The sequence below is a fragment of the Phoca vitulina genome, unplaced genomic scaffold, assembly GCF_004348235.1.
Source record: "Phoca vitulina isolate PV1807 unplaced genomic scaffold, GSC_HSeal_1.0 scaffold7, whole genome shotgun sequence".
In the NCBI taxonomy this organism is placed as follows: domain Eukaryota; kingdom Metazoa; phylum Chordata; class Mammalia; order Carnivora; family Phocidae; genus Phoca; species Phoca vitulina.
Window position 1 is genome coordinate 24,804,941 of NW_022589710.1, and position 26,578 is coordinate 24,831,518.

The window sequence follows — 26,578 nt, forward strand, 5'->3', positions numbered from 1 at the left end:
AGAAAAAGGGAAAAATAGAAAGGACAAAGAAAAAAAAAGACGGTCAAAGTAGAGGAAAGCTTATATTCCTCATGCAGATCTTCTGAGGCCGTGATACCAGACTTCTGTTTTATTTCTAGCACAGTAAGAAATCTATTTCAGTTCATCACGCCGGGCGCGCACACACATACACACGGGTATAAAATAAAGTAGAAAGGAAAATCGTGCGCAGCTAGCCACAAGCGTGGGAAACCGGCTCCTCCGGCACAGATGTGGGGGGCTGGTGGCGGGGCGCTGAAGCCCGGGTGCAGCCCGCCGCCCGCAGGGCCCCCGCGCGGGGGAGGAGGGCGGGCCGGGCGCCCGCGGGGGCGGCTCAGTCTCCGGGCCGCGGCTCCCCGGTGGCTGTTCGCCACACTGCGCGGGATGGAGATGGACGCGCGGGACTGTGTGGCATCCTGGTGGGACATGGTGGTGCGGAACCTGCGGTGAGTGCTCGTGGCCCGAGGCCCAGCGCCCTGTCGTCCCCCCCGCCACCCCGCCCCGAACCCCGGGGGATGGGCAGGGCGCATCAGGCGCCCCACGGTGGTCCGGGCGGGGCACTTCGGAGGCCCCCAAAGCTCTGCGAGCCCTTTGGACCGCGTTATCCTTAGCCTCGGCGCCTACCCCGGCCAGCGAGCCTCTGCTTCTCGGGTTTGATCTTTCAGGAACTTGCATCCCCTTGGGGCTTCTGAAATAGAGATTTCCAGAAAGATGTCTCAGGTTCCTATACCAAGCTCTTACCTGCCTTCACCATTTTACTAAAATTCAGGATGGATTTTAAAGACCAATAATAGTAATCTACCTTGTACTCTTTCTTAGATGGCATCCTCTTAGGTCAAAGGCCTAAGGTGTAGGTGGAAAAGGATCCCAAGGCGAGCTACCCCAGGGTAAACTCTCTTGGATGTATTTAAAGAACATCCCTCCATAATGCTAAAAAATGTATAGTGCATTGAAACCATACCGGTGCCAAGTTTTTATATCCTTTAACTCTGAAATGTCTGTATCAGAGGGTTTTTAAATTTTCTTCCTTTTTTTTTTTTTTTTTAAAGTAGACTCCTCACCCAACCCTGGGCTTGAACTCATGACCCTGAGATCAAGACCTGAGTGGAAATCAAGAGTCAGACACCTAACCAACTGAGCCACCCAGGGACCCCTCTGGCTCCTATTTTAAATCCTTGGCTTAAATGGTAATGTTAAACTACCTGAACTGACCAGCAATATATTGCCAGTCTCATTTGCGTTGAAGCCAGGTATTGGTTAGAGACCCTGGACTCAGAAGACTCAGGTATCTTGTTTTGTTGGGGTGGGAAGGTGTTGGCACTTCTGTTCACCTTTCTTCTTTATATTCCTTTGTTTTGTTTCTCGCTGAGTACAAAATATCCAAGAGTCCCAGCCAGACACAGGAGACTTCACTTTGGAATGTTGGAGTGATGAAGACAAAAACCCATCTTCTCTCTTCTATTCCTTCTGTAGCTCAGGGCAAAGAGCAGAGAGCAGTTTTCGCCTGGCCCAGCAGTGTAGACCCACACCCCCCTTCTGTGTTGGATCTGAACGAGAGTCAGAATATCCTGATTGACCGCACTTTTCAACCGCACATTCCTGGGCCTTACCTCCTCGGATATGGTTGTTCTGGGGAAGCTGACATGTTCTGCCTTTATCTTTTGTGCTCTCTCTAGAGTTGATGGCTGATATTTAACATTTATTTGGCAGAGAATCAAAGCTGCACTTCATGCTTTTAGAGAACAACCCGCTTTGTTGATAATGGAGTGGGACGTGGGGAGTTGGGGACCCTCTCTTACTTGCCTTACTAATTACTAAAAAATACGTCTCAAGAGATGCTTTCTGAAAGAATAAAATACAAGCACATTTCTTCATCTGAACCAAGAATTACTGCTCTAATTTAAGACACGCTGAGGCGGAAGCACAGACCGAGATCCAGGATCCTGAATCCTTTTGTTTCTTGGAACCAAGTTAGCTTCGATCCGCAAACATCCACAGAGGGCTGCCTGTGCGTCTGGAGCTGTAGCAGGGATCTATGGTGATGTGTTGTGTGACTCAAGGAGAACAATTCATCAAAACATGTTTTCAGTGATTATTTTTTAATGCCTGGGGATCTATTTATTTATTTTGCAAAAATTTCATCTGCTGTCGTTGCTACTTAAGATAGATGGGCCTGGGAGTGTCAATCTTCACTTGCCACTGGTTTTCTTTGAACTAGAAACATGGAAAATGTGCTCGGGAAAGCAGCTGGGGGAAGCCAGTGGGCTTCTTACCTCTTCGTTGCTCCCCATTCACCCCAAGTCTTTACATTTCTGGATAGTGTTAAGGAAACCCCCATGAGCAGGCTGATAAACTGATTCATTCTTTCCACAGTACTGGTCATCGCCTACCTTTCGGGTACTAGTTTAGGCCTGGGCACAAAGCCCTACTCTTGTGGAGCTCACAATTAATTTTCAATTATAATTCAAAAGAGAATATGAAGCCCTTCCCCTCTTCCCCAAAGCTGCCAATAAGCACTGCTTCCTTCTCCCTCAAGAAACAAATACACTTTGCTTTCAGTGCTCAGTCCTGTGCTAGACAGAGTGCACTAGATGCCATGTGGTTCTTCTCAGTGGGAAGCCAGGACGAATTGTGGGAAAACCCCCAGAGAACAATTAAGGGTCAAACTGAGGCCCGATTATAATGAGTGGGAGGGGTGAAAAGAGAGGAAAGGTCACCGTGGAAGATCTGTATAGAGAGGCTTTAACAAAGAAGGAACACTTGAGTGGATGTGAAGGAAGGGGAGGATTTGGTGGGGAGGAAAGAAGGGAGGAGAACACAGATGTAATTTAGGTACTCGGTGATCAATACATGTTGGCCAAATGAATGGGCGCCTAGGATGGATGTGTGGCATGTCTTAGTATTTGGAATAGCTGTCTTGCCATATGGGGTTAGAGCTGGGCTTCCCGAAGCTGGTGCCTCTGAGCATGAACATGAATGATTGGCCCTGTAGCCACTTAGGTTCCAAGGTAAGAATGATCCAGTTAGTTCTGTGGCCCCTGCGGGATGCTGTGCAGGTAGAGCCGTGGCTGATCAAAGGGCAGGCGAAAGAACACCAAGACATCAGGGTGGCTGTTTGATGTGGCTGGCCATTGGCAGGGACTGGGCTGAAATCGCATCCTCCACTCGAATAAGGTCTATTAGCCACTGGTGACTTTTGATCCTCTGCTGATCTAGGGGAAGTCAAATTGACAACCCCTAGTTAAAAGAAGCTGCTGTGCATTATTGATGCTCCGAGGGATCTGGTCACTCTGTTCTCTTCCCGCAGTGCTTCTCACAGAAGTGCCTTGAGCTATTTGAGAGAAGGGTCCTGTATGAATTATTCTTTAAAAACAGAAACACATTTCCCTCTACCACCTCTGCTTCCCAAGCACACTGCTACCTTCAAAAGATGACTTAGCAGGAGACTAACAGGCGGGGTAGCGTGAGTTCAGAGTCAGGAGAAAGAAAGCCTGAGCCAGCCAACTGGAAGGAAGCATAAGAATTCAGATTGTGTTCAGTTCTGCCCATTTGGGCTTGATCTGGAGCTCAAAGTGGCTTCTCTGGGTTTTGATTTCTTATCTCTAAAATCGGAGCAACAATGTCCTCTCCTTCCTACCACCTTCATGCAGGCTATTTTAAACTATTATGAAAAAAATCATTTTCATTTATTCCTTGCTAATTTTGTGTGTAGGCAGTTGCCTATGTCTGATGTATTGGAGAGCTACCCATTACCCTTAGCCCACATCTCTTTTCCATTCCCTGCAGAATTCATCGGAGACTCATTATCTTCTCCCTTCATGCCTCTTCCAAACATATACACACTCTGATTTTTTAGTTATTAACACTTGAGGGAGAATTTTTTAGAGGTCTCTCTTTGATGACTTTTAGAGTCGGAAGGCTCCTGAGAATACAGGAGCAGGAAGGAAGAAGAACACGGGAGGAAGAAGGGACCCTAAGAAGGGCCAAGGGTGCAGAAGGGGAGAAGGGGGATCCTGAAACAACTTTCTCTAAGGGCTGAATCTTGCCAGAAGCCAGTCTTGTTCCTGGGGTTCATTTTTGCCTGCATGGATGGCAAGTTGCACTCACCAGGATCGTGACAGCTCATTGGAGATCTTCATAGAACTCTGGGGTCAGACAGACCTGGGTACACGTGACTTGGTCATTCATTGACTCTGTGGCATGGGGCAGGTTACTTAAACTTTCAGTCTCCTCATTTGCGAAGTACCGGTGATAACAGCTATCTTCGAAAATGCTCTGGTCTAGCAGAGAAATCAGGGCAGGGGGAGACCGTTCATCCAACATGCTTTCTAGTCCCCCAGACTCATGATCCAATTATACTGAGCAGTCTTCACATGGACAGCTCAAAACAGGGGAAGGGATTTATTTAATGGATGAGGTAGACAAAAACCGGGAGCAGGAAGTGGTGACACTGACTTCCTATGTCCCTCGTTTCTCCAAGGTAGGAGACATTCAACTCTCATAAGAGATGTGGCTAGAGACAGAAGTGGCATTAGTGATCCCTCATGGACAAGTTGTAACTCATCTGCTGATGGCTCCTGGTTCGGGTTGTTGTGTCACAGGGAACAAATAGTAGAATAAACAAGATGTGCCTGGCCGCTGTGTCCCTGACCAGGCCCCAGCCCTGATATAGCAACAACCTCCAGGTACTCCCCTCGCTCCCCACCCTGCTCCTCATAGTCCCTCTTACCAGGGATGTCACATCAGAAGTGGGGATTTTTCTTTCATTGGCTCATTTCTTCCTAACACCCAGCCAGAAGAGTGGGGATCTGATGGTTTTTCATTCACTGCTTTAGACCAATAATAGTTAAAACATACAGCACTAAATTGTGATGTGATAAAAAAAACCACGACAAGTGTTAAATAGTCTGAATCCTGTTTCCTGATGACTTTGGGGTCCAGCCTTGGTCTTCTGTGGGGATGCACTTGAGGAAACAGGCTTGACTCCGGTGCATTCCTGTCCCCCCAATCCTGTTCTGCCATACCAGGGCTTTCTCAGCAGCTAGTTGGGGGCCTGATTTATTGCTTTCCTCTCCTGTTCTCCCTTAGTGCCCAGTCCTGATCTGTGCTAATGGCATACAATTCTGGAAAGCATTTTGCTTAAATGCCAAGTTACCTGTAATTCCCTGTGTTAGTCTCTGAAATTTTATTTGGATGCTAAGAGAAAAAACAAATGACAAAACTTGGAGTGATTTTGAATGCCTTGCTTGTTTCATTATATCTTGCAGATCTTTTCCACATTCCTGTTCAACACTTGGAAGAAAAATTGCCTCTCTGTACAACAGCTTTACTAGTAAACCATTAAAAGAACACATTTTTCCTCCTCTGATGAATATGCTAATATTTTTAAATTTTTGTAAGTATATATCTATCATGAATTTGCCAATATATATTTTCCCAAAGAAAGAACTCACTGCCCTTAAAGTTGCCCATGTGACAATGAAAAAGGCATGTCGGCTATAAAATTGTGGCTAGACTTCAATGGTCTGAAACCCATTTAACAGAGGCTTTGGGGTCTAGTGCGAATCCCTAAAGACTGTTGGGGGGATGGAGAGAAAAACATGGCCTTGTGGGTGGGGTTTCAGTTCAGGAGCTCAGTCTTTGAATTAGGTGTTAATAGGGATAGCTTATTGCTTGGTGTATTCTCTACTCTTTTGCTTTTTCTTTTTACCTATACCCCTTGAAAGAGAGAGAAAATGGGGAGCTGGGGTTGGGGAGAGGCTGATGTGAGGGATCTGTTCTCCCACGTTCTTTCTACTGAGTGCTGTTAGTCAATGTAACACACAGTCCTAGCACACAGGTAATGCTCTCACTGGCTTGTCCCCAGGGCTTTGTTGATTCTGACCACTTCATGGTTTATGGCTAATTACTAGGTTTTATTTAGTGGAAAAAGTAATGCTTGACATAGGTAGCAGAATACTCATTACTTTCTTCTAGACCCTCTTACCTTTTTACAGGAGTGGTCTCCTTTGTTTTTAGCTTGAGACAAGGATAAGGACTGAACAAAACCCTATGATGACCTGTCACACCGGTGCTATTTTAAAATCTAGCTTTAGGGGTTTTTGTTTTGTTTTTGTTTTGGCAATTTTCCTGTGGGCTGATCCTCGTTTATAAAATAAAATACTTTGCTGGGAATTTAGTGTGGAAGCTTGCAACTTAGAAACCATGTTAACCAGGAGACTAATTACTTTTTTTGATTGTGATTAAAAGACATGGAATTTGACTCTGGGCGTTGATAATTAATTCTACTTTCTAGTCAAAGCACCATTTCTTGTGGATTTAAAGAAACCGGAGTTAAAGATCCCTCACACGGTGAACTTGTATATCAGAGTTGAACCTGGGGTGATTCTGGGAATCTGGTGAGTGCACTGATGGACACCGGGACTCTTCTGCCGTGTTGCACACCAGCCTTCCTGCACTATTGCAGAACGGCCAGCCTCCTGGCACCGCAAGTCACGCTCTTGCAGGACATGCTCTGTCTGCAACACTTGTAGGTCTCTGTCTCTGCCCCCTCCTTTCGCCTAACTAACGGCCTACTCGTCTTTAGGGTCTCAGTTGCCAATGGTAGTGCGGTAATTTTCAGAGAAGCCCTTCCTCAGCTCCCATTTTAGGCACAGGTGGCAACCTGTGCTTGTCCTTTATGGCATTTCCCCCACTGTAGTTAAATAAATGTTTGTGCAATTATTTGGTTAATGTTTGTCTTCTTTACAAGACTATAACTTTTGTAGGTGACTTTGTTGGTGGGCATTCTTTAAAAAAATTTTTTTTAAAGATTTTATCCATTCATTTGAGAGAGAGAGAGAGTGAGAGAGAGAGAGAGAACACGAGAGCGGGGAGGGGCAGAGGGAGAAGCAGACTCCTCGCTGAGCAGGGAGCCCGATGTGGGACTCGATCCCAGGACCCAGAGATCATGACCTGAGCCAGAGGCAGATGCTTAACTGACTGAGCCACCCAGGCGTCCCCTTTTTTCTTTTCTTTTCTTTCCTTTCCTTCCCTTTCCTTTTTTCTTTCTTGCTTCCTTCCTTCCTTTCTTTCGTTCGTTAGTGGGTTTTCATTGCTTAGCGCAGTGCTTGGCACAGCACAGAAAAGACAGTCAATTGTCAAAATCGTGAGCTATTGTCTTTTTTGCTATGCTACTGTCAACATTTTTTTCTGTTTGGTTCTACTTGTTGTTCTTGGCTGCCAATTTCCCAGTGTCCTGTTTTATATTTCCTCTCCCTGACTTTAAACATGTGATCATAGAATGTTTAGGAACCAATATGAGTTCACATAACTTCTTCCTAATCTGCACAGTACAATTCAGCTAACAGTGTTGGAATTTGAAAATCTTTTTATTCGTTGCTCTTGCCCTGGCTTATCTAGCTGGCAAGGATGCCAGTCCTCTCAGTCCAGAGGCCCTGGGCTTTGATGTCAGACTTTCTGCCCCTAAAGCGTTGAGAAGCCTGAAGATTTATTATTACGTGGCCAGTTCTCCAAGTCTCCTTGTGACATGTCATATGGAAGTGTTTGTATCTTCAGGGCTCACTCATTGGTTTAACAGGTGGAGGGACTGGAGCTTGGGCAGGTGTTTAACTCCACAAGGTCACTGGTTTCTTGAGTAGAATAGCTTAGTTTCATATTTAAGTTCTTTTCTCCCATCTAAACTGCTCTCTCTTTAAATTCTTTCAATTTGTTTCTTCAGCTAAACCAATAGCAGGTGGCAAATACCTATTGCCTTTTACTTGTTTCCATCCAACGGACTGCATTTCAATGGACTGCACCTAAGTATTGCAGTCCTGGAAGATTAGTGGATGTAGGAGTCAGAAGGACTAGAACAGTCAGTGGTTAAAAGGGGTCATTTCTGTGCATGGGGGAGGGGGGTAGAGAAGTAGTGCTTGTCACTGTAAGATGTTTGTGGTATTATACTTTAATTTTTACCATGTGCATATATTACTCAGATAGAAATTTATATATGTATATATATACACATACATATAAATATGTAATGGATATTTATACATATATAAACCTATAAATATATGTCTTTGACCTGAGGAGGGTTTCAGACTTTGGCAAGGAAAGTGAATTCTCTCTGTACATTTGTTAAAATGTTTCCTTGCTCTTCAGGCACACGGTTCCCAGCTGCCGGGGGGAAGATGCTAAGGAGAAGGACCGTGGCTGGTATGAAGCAGCCCTTCATGACGGCAACCCAATTATTGTTTATCTTCACGGCAGCGCAGAACACAGGTCAGTGCCTTCGCTTGGATTTTTTTGTTGTTGTTTAAAAAGAGAGGGAGCCTTTCAGCCTGGGGTGGGGGGCGGGGGCGGGGGAAGGAAAGGCAGAGCTTTCCAGAGTTTTCGACTCTGTAAGTGTGCCTTCACATATATATTTTTTTCCTTTGTTGAAATTTGAGGGTGTTCTGGCAATAGGCTTCTCTTAAAAAAAAAATCTATATATTCTGTATGTAGACTCATGTCGATCTTTAACTGAAAGGGAGACTAACTTCCAAAATTTGGTTGTTGATTTACAAGAAGTCAGTGGTTCCTTTACTCCCAAAGAGTGCCTGAAATGCTGAACTGAGCCCATGGATGACGGGAAAGGGGACAGGCCTGAGATATGGGGAGAAGGAAGAGCAATTTCCTTATCGGTGGTCCTCTCACAGAAGTATGTGGGGATTCCTTGATTTAGCATGAGTCCTACTAATCAAATGTATGGGACTCCCTATGAGAGATCATCCAGAAGTCTGACCGTCCTTACTGGGGACCATCTGAGTGATTCTACTCTAGAAACCTGATGCCTCAGCCCACTCTGTTGTCCAACCTTGCTTTGCCACAAAGAATGCCTCCCTGAAGTCCTGAGCCCCTTTGATGTGCTGCCAGGGCTTCCCAGTGGGCCTGTCGTTAGGGTGGGTGATGATCATCAGCTGAGACTGCAGCGCTTCGGGCTGGGGAAGGGGCGATGTGCCTCAGGGACCCACAGATCCAGCTCTGTGTCTGGAGGGATGTTGCAAACTAAGTGACGAGCTCTGGAATCTGCCCCTTGGCTCCCTTGCCTATGTCTCTTTTTCTCACTGTCTTTTTCTGTGTTGATGGCTTTCTCAAGGTTTGCCTTTGCACTAGGGGCTTTCTGAAGGTGTCCATTTTAGAGTGACAATGATGGAGATTCCCCATGAAATTCAACCTTTTTCAACATTGTTGAACATTGTTCTGATTGTGCAAACTTGGGCATGGTGTTACAGTGTATGTATTTAAAGGATCATTCGGCCCACCCATTCATGTCTGTCCCCCTTTGTGGATCTGCTATGACCCCAGATTTACTGGCTCTGGGGTCAGCCCCAGCTTCCTCCTGTCCCCTGCCAAAACTCTTAGCTGGCTATCAGTGGTACTGACCCAAAAGGAGGCCAAATGGGAGGTTACAGGAGCCTTGTTGAGAACAGTGCTTCCAGACTTGGGACCCAGAGAAACCCCAGAGGGTCCATGAACCTCCTCCCAAAATTGTACTAAAAATGTCAAGTGTGGATACATTTTTCTGGGAAATGGGTCCATAGCTTTAATCATATGTTCGAAGGGCTTCATGACCCACAAAGCTTAAGACACTTGGCTCTAAGACAAAATTCAAATGGTTTTCAAAAGAATCCTCTGCCTTTTCAATCATTCTTGTCTCTCCTTTATTAGCATGGTTAATAGAGAGTAGATGATATGGTTATTTTGGGAAAAAGCCTTTCTTGTACCTCCAGTGCTGTGAGTCTCCCTCACTTCATCTTGTATTTAATGGCAGAGTGAACCGGGTACAGGCAGGTCTTGGTTTAGTGAACATGACTGTATCATCCTTTGTTCTGAAAAACCACTTTCTGGAGCTGATTTTCCTTTAGCTTCTAAAAGTATTCTTAGAAATTAGTTTTGCTGTGTAGCAGTGAGAGGCGGTGGATTATCAGTAATTCATCACATGCCTCTGTTGAGAAGCACTAACCATCTGGGCATCCAGGGCTCATGCAGAGGAATGCAAGAGCAGTGGGGAGCCATCCATCACTCCCCCTGACACATCCAAGTGGGCTGTGACACCAAAAACCATTTCCCTTTCTCCCAGTTATTTATTTCTCTAACCTGAAAAACAAAGGCATGAGATCAGATGCTAGAAGCATGATAGTGATTTTTATTGAATTTGTCATTGTAATTCCTAATTCTTGCTCTTTGTTTTAACCTCTTCCACAGGGCAGCTCCTCACAGACTTGAGCTAGTAAAGGTATGTCTGAAGGGGCCTCAAGGTACCAGTTTTATGTCTCTGTTTTTTCTCTTCTGGGCTACAGCCCTAGATCTTCCTCAGCCCTCAGCATGGGTATCTACTGAGAGCTCCCAAGGGTGGGGTTGGGGTCTGGGACTCAAAGTCCCACATGTGGATTTCTCTTCTTGCAGTGACCACAGGGCTTCAAAACAGAAGCGAACATGTCTGACTCCCAAAACATTTTCATAAATACATTGCCTTCATCACCAGGTGTAGTTCAAGACCCTCTTTATCTGCTTTTTCTGAGGGCTGGGGGGGAAAGGTTGTGAGGGTATATTAAATGTGAAAGTTACTGCCGTGAGAAACAGCCTTTTCTTGTGGTAGCGGATAAATACGTAGAACGTCTGCTGTTAAGAGTCCTTCAGGCTCTGGCTTCAGCCCCGCAGAAGGTTTTGCGTGTGGGACGGCGGCCACACTCCCCTTCTCGCCAGCCTGCTACAGGACTGCAGTTTGTTGGGGCGGCCCCGCGTGGGCGGGACATGCAGCCGCAGCTCACTCACAGCTGCTAGGGCAGCTGTCTGTCTTCTCCCACACCCGTTTGGTAACCTCTCCCTCAGGTGACCAGGCTGCTTGTCCAATTTTTGACCACAGGACCTGCTGTCGCCTCCCACAGACCAGCTCCCACCTCAGAGCCCTTCCCTGGTGTAACAGCCTGAGTGGGGCCCCGCACCCTGCCAGGCCCAGGAGGGCCAGCACCTCCTTCGTCCTCCCTCCCTTGTTCAGACAGGAAGCCCCTCTCCAGTCGGCTCCTCCCTTTCCTCAGGGCCTTCTCGGAGCCGACTCTGGTGGGTGGTGGGCTGGATGCTGTTCTGCCTGGGATGATAATGTCTATTAATTTTTAGGTTTGCTTTCCACCCTGCACCTCACTCTCTGCACTTCCTACGTGGGATGGTGGTGAGGCTGATGTCCATGAGAACATGTGTTTTTGTTTTTTGTTTTTTCCTCTCCCACCCTTGGCAAAGCTGAATTATAGCCCCTGTGTGCACAGAAAGGAAAAGAATCATAGGTGTAGGTGTGAAAAGGAGCCAGGTCATCCTTGTGGTAGTTGGCATGGGAAGGGCAGATATGATAAGGCTTCTTCCTCCAGGCAGATTCTGGATACGTCGTGCCATAGTCATCATCTCCCAGCCTGACCGGACTTCCTCAGGCCTTTGTTCTCTTCTTTGGAGGGGTGATTTCCCTTAAAAACCAAGTCTTTGCTATTACGTTGTCCTTCCTCCCCTTCTTCTTTCTTCCTCCACATCCTCTCTGTTTCTCGTTCATTCCATTTATTCATCACTTCAGTCATCCAATACAGCTGTTTTCATTAATTTGCAATCCCACCTTGTCGTCTTTATTTATGTAAAATTTTTATGTGATTATGATTATATCTATATGTAATTTTATGTTGTTGTTCTTTTACTTAATGCTATGTTATGTACATACTATGTTGTAAACATTCTTCCATGGTTTTCCGTAGTTACCATAGTTACAGATTTAAAAGGTGATCCTTCTCCATTATATTTGTAGACAATTGTTTATTTAACTATTCCACTGTTGCTAGATACAAGTCCCCCCACCCCCAAAATCATTTCAATAATGTTGCTAGAGAAAACCTGAAGCATTGAGTTTATTCTTTTTTTGGACTTTTTCCCTAGAGATAAATTCTTAGGAGTCAGATCTGTTCTCGGGTTGTTTCACCAAGTGGTCCTTCTGTTCACAGCACCACAAACGACGCACAGACATTCCCACCTCCCGGGGCGCTTAACTACTCTGTGTCCTGGATCACTGTTTTGGAGGCAGTGTCGTTTAAATAGATATTAAAAAGTTTCCTTTAGTTCCTCAGTATTAGTTGAATTTGTATTGAAAGATTTCTGGTGAGACTCAGCTCCCCACGTCCGTGCTGTGGCAGGGGGAACACGGTGTTCGGACAGAAACAGACCCACGGGTGAGTCTTGGTTCTCCCTCTAGCTGTCTGGGTGACCACGAACGAGTTACTTAAACCCTCAGGACTCAATTTCTTTATCTATAAAACGGGGATAATACCTACCTTTAGGGACTATTGTGAGGATTAAATAAAGGTTTAAAGGTATCTGCACAGTGCATTTTTGTCCCCTTTTCTCTCTTTGTCTGTCATTGTAATTCACTTTGTTTGAAATGATGCTGTCGTATTCCTTCCGTATTTATCCACATGGGGCGTGGCAGTGGTTTCATATAATTGAGTGATCTCTTTTTGATTGATATTAACTCTTTATCTGTCCACATTTAATATAAATATCTTCCCATTATTTGACTGCCTCTACTACAACTCTGTGTAGACCTTCTGTTCTCAAGGGAATTCTTAAAATGGACATTGACTTTGTACCAAGGTACTTCAGTACTTTCATCTCCTGTCATCTTCCAACAGTCCTGAAGGTGCTACTATTGTTTTTCACTTTTCAGACTCCTGTTTACATAGTCAGATGTTGGGTGGCTCAAGGTCACACAGCCAGGGGCAGAGCCAGGGTGTGGCCAGGCTCTCTGACCTGCTCTGCCGCCTGCCTCCCTTCTTTCCCCTTGAGTCTGACCTTCTCATGTTTGAGGTCAAACAGCAGATTCCATCTATTCCCTGTGTAGGAAACCATCACAATGAGGATTATGCAAGTGTTGAGGAGGTTACACCACCTTTTCAGTTTACAATTAAGACGATAACCTCTCCTTTGTCATCTAGGTGCTGAGCGATGGTGGCTTTCATGTCCTGTCTGTGGACTACAGAGGTATGTTAAGAGCAGTATATAAAGACTTTTCAGTAAGCAGGAGGGCTTTTGATGGCTCTCATTTTGGAGGTAGTGATAGTGTGCCCGCCTTTCCTTACCACCAGGGTACGGGGACTCCACGGGTGAGCCCACAGAGGAGGGGCTGACCACAGATGCTGTTTGTGTCTATGAGTGGACCAAGGCGAGAAGTGGCACCACGCCTGTGTGTCTCTGGGGCCACTCTCTGGGTACAGGGTAAGTGGAGTCTGAAGATGGCTTCTTGGGGGAGGGCAGCGCTTGGGGCTTTAGTGTCATCAGGCAGTGATGAGCGGAGCTAGGAGGCGGAGCTCTGGTTTCCCTCACATCCCACACGTGGTTAGAGCCAGTGCCATCTCAGCGAGCCGGTCGTAATGCAAGGGAGGGTGAGGGTGTAGCTCTGTGGTTATCTAGGACACTGAAGCCCATTCCAATACTCCTTGAGAGTATTAAAGGAAAGGATTCTTGATTTGGGGCCAGTGGAACCCCTTGAAGTCCTCTGCAAAGTTGTACGTCTCGTCCTACCAGAGGGCCCCAGCGCTTTCATCAGATGCTCATATTAGATGTTGCATTTTGTACTGTTTACCTGTTAAGTCCCTGCTTTACATATGTACTAATTTTCATTGCTTTACAGAGTTGCAACAAATGCTGCAAAAGCACTAGAAGAGAAAGGTACTGTAAAATGCCTCCGTGTGGCATGTCTTGGCTCGCGGTGGGGAAGTAAAGAGAGCCTGCAGACCGTTGTGCACACTCTGAACACAGAGATACCTAAGGCCCCCCGACCTCAGACAGCCTCTGATCGTGTAATAAACTTTCTTTTTTCTATTTAATATAAAACAACAGTTGCCTTTCAAGGCCACGAAGTTAAAAATAAATACTCAGGAAGAGTTAAAATTCCCCTTGAAAAAGCCCTTCTTGTGAAGTAAATGTTCCTGCAGAGTAATTTGGATTATGGCAGAGGAAAACATCCTTTATGAAGTAACAAGCAGGACTTGCTTTCAGCCGCCCGTCTTCCATGACATTTATGTCCGTGTTTCCCAAAGTGTTCTGAGCGTTGCCTGTCTCAGGTTCCCTAGAGGTGCTCGTTATAAACACAGGTTTCCTGGATCCAAGCTGTTTTCATGAATTAGCATCTCTGTGAATAGGACAAAGTGATAGCGATGTACATGAAAAGCTTGTCATCTCTTGAGTTGTATCTTAAGCTTGTCAATACTGGTCAGGGTGAGTTACGTGAACATGTTAAAGCAAGTCACATGCTATCCACAGTCTTAATTAATTATGGAAATAAAGCAGACATTATTTCCTGCTCCTCTAAGCTCTCATAGCTGTCTGTGCACACTTCCTGCACAGTGTTGACAAGTATTATTTGACCTAAATTCCCACATAAATGAGTACTTCACTTCTTGGATAATGCAGTGACCTTAGGACACTTTAATTCCATTTACATCCCCGACTTTGAACTCTTGCTATCATGTATTTTAATTTTCTCTATATTATATACTCCATAAAACATTATTGCTCTTATATTATAAAGTCAATATCTAGATTTACCCCTTTCTTTGCTTTTTATTACTTCTTGCATTTCTGTGCTTCCATTTGGGATATTTGTTCTGCCTATCTGTGGTGAAGAATTCCCTCAGTTTTGGCCTGAAAATATCTTTATTTTACCTTCGTTTTTGAAGGATATTTTCATTGGGCATAGAATTCTTGGTTGGCAGTTATTTTCTTTCAACACTTTGAAGATGTTGTTCATTTTGTTCTGGCTTTCATGGTTCCATTGGGAAGTCAGCTTCCAGTCTTCCTGCTGCTCCTTTGAAGATAATTACTTTTTCTTCTGGCTATTTTTGAGATTTTCTTTTTGTCTTTGTTTTTCAGCATTTTTACTGTGATTTTCCTAGGTGTGGGTTTCTTAGTAGTTATCCTGCTTGGGGTTCGTAGTACCATAATAACTCTAGCTTGATATTCATCCATCTTGGAAAATTGGTCATTTATCTTCAAATATTGTGCCTACCCCATTATTCATCTTCTCTCCCCCCGGGACTATAATTATATGTAATTTTTTTAGGTCTGTTCCCATGTCCTGTATGTCTCCAATGTTCTTTCCTGGGTTTTCCAGACATTTTTCTCCTTGTGCTTTAGTTTAAATATTTTCTTTTGACATATTACACAGTTCACTATGTAATATCAAATTTTATTAAATATTAAAATTTTAACAAGTATTTTACTATAGTACAATTGATTATTTACAAGTTATTTTAAAATCCATATAGAATAATGCCAATATCTAGATCTTTGTTGATCTATTTCCATTATTTGGTTTTTTGTTTGTTTGTTTTTTGTATTTTTGGCCTATTTTAGTTTAGTTTAGTTTATTTTTGTATGTCTAGTTATTTTTAATTAAATGCTAGATATTGTTTATGGAAATTATAGAGATAATTTGAAGGGTTTGGGATAATATTATCTTCTTCCAGACAAAAGTTACTTTTCTCCTGAAAAGCAGTTAAAATAGGGGGGAAATCACCTTAATCCAATCAGAAATTGAGCTGATTTGAAGCTGGGCTTTAGTATTTATGAGGGCTGGTCCAGTTATAGTTCACCATTACTCCCAGGGTGTAGTCTTTTGAAGTCATAAAAAGCCTGAGAAATTTATTAGAGTTCTCCTTCTTGTCAGATTCTGACCTCTAATTTTTGTCCTTTTGGTCCTGTGGGACTGCTGAAAGTTCTGTCTAGTTCTAAGCCTCTGAGAGCAGCCACCATTGTTGCTTTCAAAGTTTTTCAACTGTTTTGAGGGGAAAAGCATCTCAAACTCTTGTGGATTTTTGTCTTTTGGTATTGGCTCTCAAACTCTCACTGATTTAGTAGCCCTCAGATGCCTTCAAACATATACATATACATACAGTAGTCCTCCCTTATCCATGGGGGATATGTTCCAAGACCTACAGTGGATGCCTGAAACCATGGATAATACCAAGCCCTATATATACTGTGCTTTTCCTATATGTATATACCTATGATAAAGTTTAATTTATCAATTAGGCACAGTAAGAGATTAATAATAACATACTAAAATAGAACAATTATAACAATATACTACAATAAAAGTTATGTGACTGGGGTGTCTCTTAAAACATCTTATTGTACTGTACTCACCATTCTTCTTGTGATGATGTGATGATAAAATGCCTCCACGATGAGATGAAGTGAGGTGAATGATGTAGGCATTGAGATGTAGTGTTAGGCTACTACTGACCTGACAATATGACAGAAGCAGGATTATGTGCTTCTGGACTGCTCTTGGCTGCACGTAACTGAAACTGCAGATAAAGGGGGACTACTGTATATATACACAAATACATATCCCCATCTGACATGCATTTTCTAATTGTTCTTAGAGGGAGTGTTCCAAAACAGCCTAGTCAGCTTCTGGTCCATTCCTAACCAGGGGCTGCAGAACACTCTCCCTTCCTATAGTACTTTGCCTTCTTAAATTATCCAAGTCATGAAAACCTGGCTGTGTCCTAGAAGGTAGTGATTTTCAACAATCATGTGCAATGTGCATAGAAATCTCTTGGGGGGGGGGGTGCCCATTAAAAATGCACTCCCCCACCCCCGAGATTCTGACTGATTCAAGTCTAGTGTGGAGTCCAGGAATTTGCATTATTAACAAGCTTCACAAATAACTTTGGTTCAGGTAGTTCATGTACAGGACCTTGAGGACTCCTTATTTAGGAAAGGTAGTATTTAAATATGATAGCCGAGTTATTTCTTTTTTATTATTTTCAAGGATTCCCAGTTGACGCTATTATCCTGGAGGCTCCATTTACCAACATATGGGTTGCAAGTATTAATTATCCCTTGTTAAAGGTGAGTCTCTGAATCATCTTCATAAGATGTGAAACTGTAGGCTGTTTCCACACACTTATGCTTATTAACCGTTTTCCTTTTCTTAACCAGTATTATATGTTTCTAAGTTATTCTAACCTGAGACAGGTCATTAGCCAGTTGCTATTGAAGAAGGGCACGATGGCTTTTGAATTTTGTAGTTCTTTTATTTCTTCTAATAGGTTGAGATAATGGCTTATTAAGAGCCAAAGCTTTTTTCCCCCCTCTTCCTTTAACTGTACCTTTTATCATGTACTTTTAAAAACAGACTTGATTTAGTTTAGTTTATTATTTTTCCCTTTTAAAGTGAAAACATACCTCTCATACATCATTTTTAACCCTATGATTGTAAGCCATATATTTATCATTATTTTATGATAAAAAAAGGCTTTAGAGAATTCAAGGAAGCTGCCAAAGGGTTTTACACAGTATCCCAAGTAGAGAAGACAATCTTTCCAAGAAGATAAAGTTTAAAGAATTGGGCAACAAGATCTAGTTTTTTTACCTGTTGTGCAGATTATCATAATTTCATCCCATGCCTAATGCTCAACTGCTTATAGACATACCATCATATAAATGTTAGCCAATGAGCCAGAGAAAGAGATAGGATTCTCAGAGGGGATACACGACCCAAAATTTTAAATTGTTGATTAATGTTAGAAGGTATTTTAAGGGTACTTTAATACAACTGCCTACTTTGAGAATCTTTTTTTTTTTTAAATAATAAATCATCACAAAACTTTCTGAATTTGCTTAACTATTTCAGGAGAAGGTAGCTCATCACTTCCCAAGACAGCTAATTCACAGAACCACATAATCTAGAATAATGCCTGTACTATAACCTCCATCTCAATACAGAAAGCCCCTCAACAATAGAAAATACTGAGTGCTGAGTAATTTGAGATAATGAAACACTTTCAATTGGTTTTAGACAATTAAGTATTCATTTTAAGACAGCCACTAATTGAGCATCTATTATATTACTCTAAGTAATTACTAATAAATTCACTAACTTGTAGGAATAAATCAGGTACAATCCATGTACTTTTGTTCTAATTTTGAAATTTAACATAATAGGAAAATATATGACTTAACAAATAATTATGAACTGCACATCCATGTAACTAACATTTAAGTCCAGAAATTAGCATCACTAGCCCCCTAGAAGTCTCCTGCATGTCACTTCCCAATTCAATAAGCCTCACCTTAGATGTAATCCTTAGACTGAGTTTTATGGTAATCATATCCATGCTTTCCTTTATAGTGTTACCATCTATGTGTGCATCTCTAAGCAATATAATTTTGTTTTTGAACTTTATATAATTAGTAGAATTATATAGGATATATTCTACGTTTTTCAACCAACATATATTTGTGGGATTTTACACAAGAGGTATAGTTGTAGTTTTATCATTTTCATTGCTATATAGTATTTCATTGTATAAATATACTACAATTTATTGACCTATTGTTTATGGACATTTGAGTTGCTTTCCATTTGGGGTAATTAATAACACTGCTGTTATGAATGCTCTTGAACATGTATCCTGCAAACATGGTACATATTTCACCGGAGTATACCCTAGGAATGGAACTGCTGCATAGTAAGATATGCATATGTTTAGCTTTAGTGATTAGAGTGCTTAACAGTTTTCCAAAGTGATTTAACCATTTTACTCTCCCACCTGTTGTGTATGAGAGTTCCAATTGCTTCACATCCTTACCCTCGTATGGATATCTCATTGTGGTTTCAATTTGTATTTCCCTTATGACTAATGAAGCTGGGCATTTTTTTCATGTTTATTAGTCATTTAGATATCTCTTGTGAGATACTTGTTCATGCTTTTGTCTTTTTTTATTTGTAGTTTTTCATAGGATGAGTCATTGGAAAACTATTTGTATTGCAAGTATATTCTCTCATTTTGCCTTTTACTCCCTTAATGATATCTTATGATGAAGAAATAGTCCTAGATTTAATGTGGGCCAGTTTATCAATTATTTTTTCATGGTTAATATTTTTAAGAAAAGTGTCCTGTTTAATAAAACTCTGGGTACCAAAGATTATGAAGATACCCTTCTATGCTATCTTATAGAAATTGTTTTATCTTTTACATTTAGAGCTATAACCTACAGGTATGGATTTTTGTACGTAGGAGGTACAAGTCCATATGGATATGCAGTTTTGGTCTAGTACCATTTACTAAACAAACCTTCCCTACCAATTCTGCAGTGCTAGTGTTTGAATATATCAGGGCTTAATGTATATGGGTCTGTTAGTAGATTCCCATTTCCTTCCCTTATCTATCTGTCCATTCTCATATGAATACTGCATCTCCTAATTACTATAGCTTTTTTTTTTTTAAAGAGACATTGAGGGTGAATGGAGGGAGGCGCAGAGGGAGAGGGAGCGAGAGAGAGAGAGAATCCCAAGTAGGCTCCACACTCAGTGTGCAGCCCAAAGCGGGGTTCCATCTCACTACCCAGAGATCACGACCTGAGCTGAAATCAAGAGTCAGATGCTCAACCGACTGAGCCACCCAGCGCCCCTAATTACTGTAGCTTTATAATATGTTTTTATATCTGTCTGTGTAAGTTCTTCAGCTTTGTTCTTCTTATTCAAGATTTGTCTTGACTATTCTTGATCTTTTGTATTTTGATGTATATTTTGGTATATACTCATCAATTTCTATAAAAAACTTCCCAGGATTTTGATTGGAATTGCATTAGGTCTATATATAATTTGGGGAAATTGATACCTTTTTAATATTGAATCTTCCAATTTATGAACATGGTATTTATAAGTTTATTTTGATTGATTGATTAAGGTTTTCTTAATTTTAGTTTTAGGTCAGGTTCTCTCTTTTTTTTTTTTTTTTTAAAGATTTTATTTATTTATTTGACAGAGAGAGAGGCACAGCGAGAGAGGGCACACAAGCAGGGGGAGTGGGAGAGGGAGAAGCAGGCTTCCTGCCGAGCAGGGAGCCCGATGCGGGGCTCGATCCCAGGACCCTGGGACCGCGACCCGAGCCGAAGGCAGACGCCTAACGACTGAGCCACCCAGGCGCCCCTAGGTCAGGTTCTCCTATAAGCAGAGCCCATGGCAAGGACTTGATGTGCGTGATTTACTGAGAGAGTGCTCTAAAGGCAAAACCTGCAAGGTCATTTGAATGAGGGTTGTAGGATAGGGATGGGGAAAGAGCAGAACAAGATGTGACTTCTGGTAAAGTGTAGCTTTGGCCTAATCCACATGGGACTCTAAGCTTTGAGTCAACTGTAGGGGGGTGGTGGTTGTTTCTGCCATCCGCAGGGTTAGAGAATAGTTTGAGCGAGGGTGACGTAACTTTGACGGCAATGGCTTCTGTTGTCCAAAGCTAAGGAGAAGGGGGACAGCCAACATCTACAGCAAGAATTAATTTTATTAGTCTCTTCAAAGAACCAACTCAGACTTTGTTGATTATCTATATTGAATGCTTTCTGTTTTATTATCTGTTCTTACCTTTATTATTCCCTTTCTTCTATTTGCTTTAGATTCAACTTATTATTTAAAAAATTTCTAGAGATGGTACTTGGATAATTTATTTTCAGTATTTCCTCTTTTCTAATTTATGCATGAAGGCATACTCTACAGGAGCCACTCTTCAGATGGATCACACAAGTTTTCAAATGCATTTTAATGATCATTTAGTTCAAAATATTTTATAATATTATGACTTCTTCGACCTATGGGTTATTTAAAAGTGTATTTTGTAATTTCTATACATTTGGGGATTTGATTATGTTTGCTATTGACTTCTAGCTTAATTCTACCATGATCTGAGATTTCTCTCTGTATGATTTCAGTTTTTTAAATTTGTTCAGACTTGCTTTATGTCCCAACATATGGTCAATTTTGGCATATGTTCCATATGCTTGGAAAGAATATGTTCTGTTTTTGGTGCAGTGTTCTTATATGTATCAATCAGGTAAAGATTGTTAATCATGCTGTTCAATTCTTCTATATTTGCACTGATTTTTTGACTGGTTGTTTTATCAGTTACGCAGGGAAGAGTATTAAAATACCTTGCCATGATTGTGGAGTTGTTTATTTCTATCCTAGTTCTGTCAATTTTTGCTTTAGCTTTTTTGAGCATATGTTATACATGTGTAAAGCATACATTGAATAATAATGTAATTTTATATCTTCCATGTAAATTGATCCTTTTTTCATTATGAAATATCCTTTTTTGATTAATAATGCTTCTTGACTTAAAGTCAACTTTGTGCCTGATATTAATATATCTTTGTTTTGAATAGTGTTTGCATAATATATAATTTTCTATCCTTTGACTCCAAACTTTTCTGAATTCTTGTATTTAATGCATATCTCTTGTCAGCAGCATATAGTAGGGTTTTGTTTTTGTTTCCAACAAGCTTTGTCTATTAATTGCAGTAGTCTATTTAACTTAATGAAATTATGATATATTTAGGTTTAAATCTACTTTCTTTTTTCTTTTCTATTTGTGTCATCTGTTTCTATTTGTGTTCTTTTGCCTCTACTTTTTGCTTTCTCCTGACTTGCAAGCTGTGTCTCAAGGCGAAAAGTGGCCTCGAATGTCACTTTCACCTCTCTGACATTCCTTTCTCTCGGGGATCTAGACCATTCAAGATGCCTTGGCAAGTCTCTGACACCTTCACAGAAAGGTTTTTAAAATATTTTTTTCCAAAAAAAAAAAAAAAAAATATAAAAAATATATATATATATACACATATATATTTTTTCCAGCTTTTCTAGTTGTCTTGGGCAAAAGGTTTGGTTTGTAATGATTCTTCTATTATTAAAAGTGGGGAATCTTCCAATATTTTTAAGTTTGGAATTTAATTTAAAATGTCATGAAATCTCAGTTTAATAGGTACCTTTATGGTTTAGAAGTAGAGGAGTCCTGTATTATCTCCCTGTCTTTAAGAACCATAGCTCTGGTGTCAGACTTCCTGGGTTTGATTTCCAGGGCTGTCACTTATCAGCTGTATAACCTCAGATTAATTGCTTTTAATGCTCTAATCGCCTCATCTATAAAATGGGGGTAATAAATAATCTATTCCAGATTACTGTGATAACTAAACATATTAGTATATGAAAAGCATCTATAGTAGCGCCTGGGACAGAGTAAGCACTGAATGGCCATTAACTCTTTTTATTACCAGTGGAGTGCCATAACCCTGAACGTTCCTGTTAAATAAGAAAGTGTAGGTGGTGTGAGACATACAAATATAGTGAAAGGCATGGGTCCTTACTCTCAAGAAGCTTCCTGTCCAGTTGAAGAGATAGGAAATTAATGGTGGATATAAAGTAATGGCAGGGATTTCCATTAAGTCACTTTGGAATCAATTTCATTACTCAAAATAGGAAGGTAGCATGACACAGTGGAAAAAAGAGCATGGGCTATGGAGCCAGACAGATTTGGGTTCAAATTTGGCTTCTGCCACTAACCACTTATGATCTTAGAATACTATTTCCCTTCTCTGAGTTTTCCCATTTTTAAATAATGGGGTTGATACTGCCTACTGCCTAGGGTTGTTGAGAAGATTAGATTAAGTAAGATAATCATTGCAAAGTACCCAGCAGCTAGCGGGGACTCAACAAATACATGTTCCCTTTTCCCACTTTTTCTATTGCTAAGCAGACTAAGGTAAGTGCTAGGGTAGGACCCAGAACAGTAATTTCAGGGTAGGAAGAATTCAGGGAAGAGAAAGGTCTTGTGCATAGGTATGGTCAGTGAAGACTTACAGAGAGAGAGGATCTAAGCTCCTTTCTTGAAGGTAAGGGAGAGCAGTTAGGAAACAGAGAGAGGAGGCACAGTGTGAGCCAAGGCACGTGGCTGGAGTGGGGCAACTATGTGCTATAAAATACCTGAGAGTCATACAAGGCTTCCATGAAAGATCTGGCACACTCATCATCCTTTCAAATCCTCGTAACAACTCCCTGGGTTTGGCATCATTGCCTCCACTTAGAGCTGACAGAGGCTTGCCCAATTGTCACACACCCTATAAGAAGAGGAAATGGGACTCAATCCTACATCTTCTAACTCCAGGCAGATGGATTGGAGGTGTGCAGCCTTTGGAATGAAAGACTGTGGCCAGATGTGGATGGGCTTGCAGCCAGGATGGGAGTTTCTTACTTTGTTTTTAAGTAGCTTGTGTGGTACTATGGAAGCTTTGTGACGGTACGTTTCACATAACTAGTCTTTAAGGAATACTTATTTGATGGCATTCCAGAAGAGAGGAGGCAGGAAGACCAATTAGGAGCCCATCGCTGTGGTCTGGGCTGGAGGGGATGGTATGACCTCTGAGTCTCAAGGGGCACCTCTGGCTGATGAGGACTAATGGGGGTAGATTGACTTGGGCCTGCTTTCTTCTTACTCCTTTGGAATTTGAGATGAATTGCTGAAGGGCTTCTCTTATTGAATTTTCTTCAGAGGAGCCCTGATTCCAGGGGTGGCAGAATCAGGAGACAAAGACAAAAGAAAACAAAACAAGGAATCTTGCCCTTAGTTATGGGTAAGAGAAGGAAAAAGGAAAAGGGGCAGGAGAGGCAGTATTAGGATCTCCAGACTGCACCTGAATGCAAATCATCTGCCATGAGACCATGCAAAAAATGCAAGCCAGACAAACTCCCATGAAAACGTGAAAGCATCCTGGAAACAGTAGGCCTATGCCAAAATTGTGAAGTGGACATTTGTCTTTCCTGGACCCAGCCTCCCTATGCTGTGCTAATTTCCCTACAGTGACACGAACTACTTTTTAAAAGCAGGAAAACAAATTTTTAGGTTCATTCTATTTAGAAAGATACTATTCTCTGTATTACTACAGTTCATAGTGGAAGACTACAACAAATGATGTATTATAGCAGCTGACTCTAATTTCTCCATATCATAAAGGGCAGTGATACGTATAACCTAAAAATTGCTTCTACAACGAATAGAATTCTTTTTTTTCTAAACTGGCCCCAGCCTACCTGTGCTGTACCCAATTCCTTCCTTTGGCAATGTCCCATTTATTATGTAGCACTTTCCTCCCCACTCCCCTCTCAGGCACAACGGACGAATACATATAATACTTTTCTGGTCTTTTCTCTTAGCAAATCTATTCCAAGGAATAAAATCTGAATGAAATTTAAGTCACACTAAGATGAACATGACAGATAATAGCTAATAGTGTATTCAGGGATATTTGCACAGGAGATCCATTCCATCTTTAGTAAGTCTTTATTCAAGTGTCTGTTAGGTACTGGGAACTTTCCTAGGTTCTGGGAATACCACAGGGAATAAAAAAGTTGTGGCCTGACTTCCTGTGAAGTGTATATACTTCCTGGGAAGACAGGCAGGAGACGAGTACACAATAAGCTGATTTTCAGGAGTGAGAAGTGCTGTGTGTGATAGGGAGTGACTGTCGGGTGTTGCGGGGGTCGGTAGGGAAAGCCTCCTCGAAGAGCTATCATCTGAGCTGAGACTTGCACAACAAGAGGCTGTCATGGGAAAATCTGGAGGTCTTGAGCTGAGGGAAAAGAAAGGCAAGGGCTCCGAAGTAGGTTTGAGCCTGATGTGTTCCAGGAGAAGGCAGCAGGGTGGACAGGGGTGGGCTCAGTGAGAGGACAGACAGGCAACAGCCAGATTCTGTGGGGCCTCAAAGGCCAAGGTGGTGCAAAAAGGACGAAAGAAGAAACAAATCACACATAATCCCCACCACCCAGAGATAATCACTGTTAACATTTTGGTGTTTTTGCTTCCTATCTTTCTTTAAAATACAAATAGCACCACTAACTCTTTTTCTTCACACTTGTGTAAAGGAGCAGTGATATGCATAATCTAAAAATTGCTTCTACAGTGAACATAATTAACTGGTCTAGTCACTGAACAGAATATTCTGATTAGTTAAAAATTTGATGCCAAAACATGGAAAGAGCCCAAATGTCCATCAACTGATGACTGAACAAAGAAGAGGTGGGGTGTGTATGTGTGTGTGTGTGTATATGTATATATATATATATGGCTGAGTAATATTCCATTGTATATATATACCACCTTTTCTTTCTTCCTTTTTGTATTTTCCAATTTCCCTACAATGACATGACTTACTTTTAAAATCATGAGATTTGTTCTTAAAAAAGTTTATTATATGTAGAAAGTTGCTACTCTCTACATTAGTATAGTTCATGTAGGAAAACATAACAAATGACATAGATATAGGCCATGTTTTAATTTTTTTTTTCTTTTTTAAAAAATAGATTTACCGGAAACTTCCAGCATTTTTACGTGTGCTTATGGATGCCCTGAGAAAAGACAAAATAGTCTTCCCTAATGATGAAAAGTAAGCTAATGATGAAAAGATGTCCATTATTACTCTATCTATGCCATTCTGGAGGGTAACTATCATGTGGCATATTGAACGGGTAGATGAGAATTCTTAGATGGGTACCAAACTTTGAGGTAATGTGTCCACAAATTTTTATTGTTTGATATTTTCCTCATGTCTAATTTGAAAACTTCACTAATTCAATACTTTCTCTGAAGTCATAAAGGGAGTTATAGACTTAGGGTTTACAGGATCTTTTAAAGGTGCTCTGAGAAGGTCTAGCCTAATGTTCCTTGGGGATCCCTGACTTCTAGGCCTTATTCCCCATGTAACCAAAACCCACCCACCATTCAGCCTATTGACCCAACAGCAAGTCCAATGACCAGAATTTGACAAGTTAGCCTCTCGCAGCTGGAGAATTTAAGAGTTCCTCCAATGGGCGGATGTTATCAGTACTTTACGTCGACACACTTGAGGGATCTAACCTTCTCAGGAGCAACAGTGAGTCATTGTGACAGGGTGGATGGGTATCAGAATTTAGGAAGTATTGTTTGAGAAAGTTATTAGAATAAGGAACAAGTCTTCTTCATGCTGTAGCCTCTCTGAATTACCAAGCTAGGAGGTTGACCAGGAAGCTGATTAAACCTCTTAATCGTGTGTCCATCTGTACATTTATGGGGAAAAGTAAATACATTGCTACAAAGAGTTCTTTTTAGTCCTGTGGTAGTTCTTGTTATTTTTGAATTTTGAGTTGTTTTGTTTCTTTTATATAGTCTTTTAGTTAAAATATCCCAGATACTATGAAATAAGGGAAAAGATAAGGTTCTTTTAACTGTACAAATTCAGTATTTTTTCTTAATTATTTAAAAAAAATCATATAGAGATAAATTAAATTAATTAAATACCTAATTAAATTGTGTGAGTAAATAGAAGAGAGAGAATCTTGCCTGGAAGGGAAAACAGTGACTATATGAAGTTTATTACATATGAAGTTGTCATTCCTGGGAAGGAAGGGAAGAGAGATCTTGTATTTTGAGGCAAATCTCGTGTTTTGCTAAAGCTTTAACTTAGAAGAAGAGAAATCCCAACATATAATTTTTGAACTGAATGCTTTTCTTCTACTTGTCCCTAGTGTTAAATTCCTGTCTTCTGCCCTTCTCATCATACACGGTGAGGACGACAGCACGGTGCCTTTGGAGTTTGGAAAAAAGGTAAACTAAGAGCTCAGTGCTGACTGAAACATACTATACTTCCATCACCATTTTCTTGTCTAGCCAGACTTTGAGATTAGAGCCTACAG

General features: G+C 41.5%; 1 protein-coding gene across 4 annotated transcripts in view; it reads left to right on the forward strand.

The window, feature by feature from the left end:
• Positions 1-186: 186 nt before the first annotated feature.
• The window catches only part of ABHD12B (abhydrolase domain containing 12B), a 29,952-nt gene continuing 3,560 nt past the window's right edge, over positions 187-26,578 (forward strand). For 2 of the 4 annotated variants that reach the window (XR_004299543.1, XM_032405088.1), the window contains exons 1-11: positions 187-464; positions 5,286-5,413; positions 6,314-6,416; positions 8,164-8,283; positions 10,249-10,279; positions 13,008-13,053; positions 13,158-13,287; positions 13,703-13,740; positions 16,853-16,932; positions 25,211-25,293; positions 26,411-26,489. Coding sequence is in view for 3 of the 4 variants with exons in the window: in XM_032405088.1 (XP_032260979.1) it covers positions 250-464; positions 5,286-5,413; positions 6,314-6,416; positions 8,164-8,283; positions 10,249-10,279; positions 13,008-13,053; positions 13,158-13,287; positions 13,703-13,740; positions 16,853-16,932; positions 25,211-25,293; positions 26,411-26,489 (1,053 nt within the window). In the remaining variant the exon portion in view is untranslated. Of the gene's footprint in view, positions 465-1,491; positions 2,057-4,498; positions 4,704-5,285; positions 5,414-6,313; positions 6,417-8,163; positions 8,284-10,248; positions 10,280-13,007; positions 13,054-13,157; positions 13,288-13,702; positions 13,741-16,852; positions 16,933-25,210; positions 25,294-26,410; positions 26,490-26,578 lie in introns of all 4 variants that reach the window. The other 2 variants (XM_032405089.1, XM_032405090.1) reach the window with 2 other exon arrangements.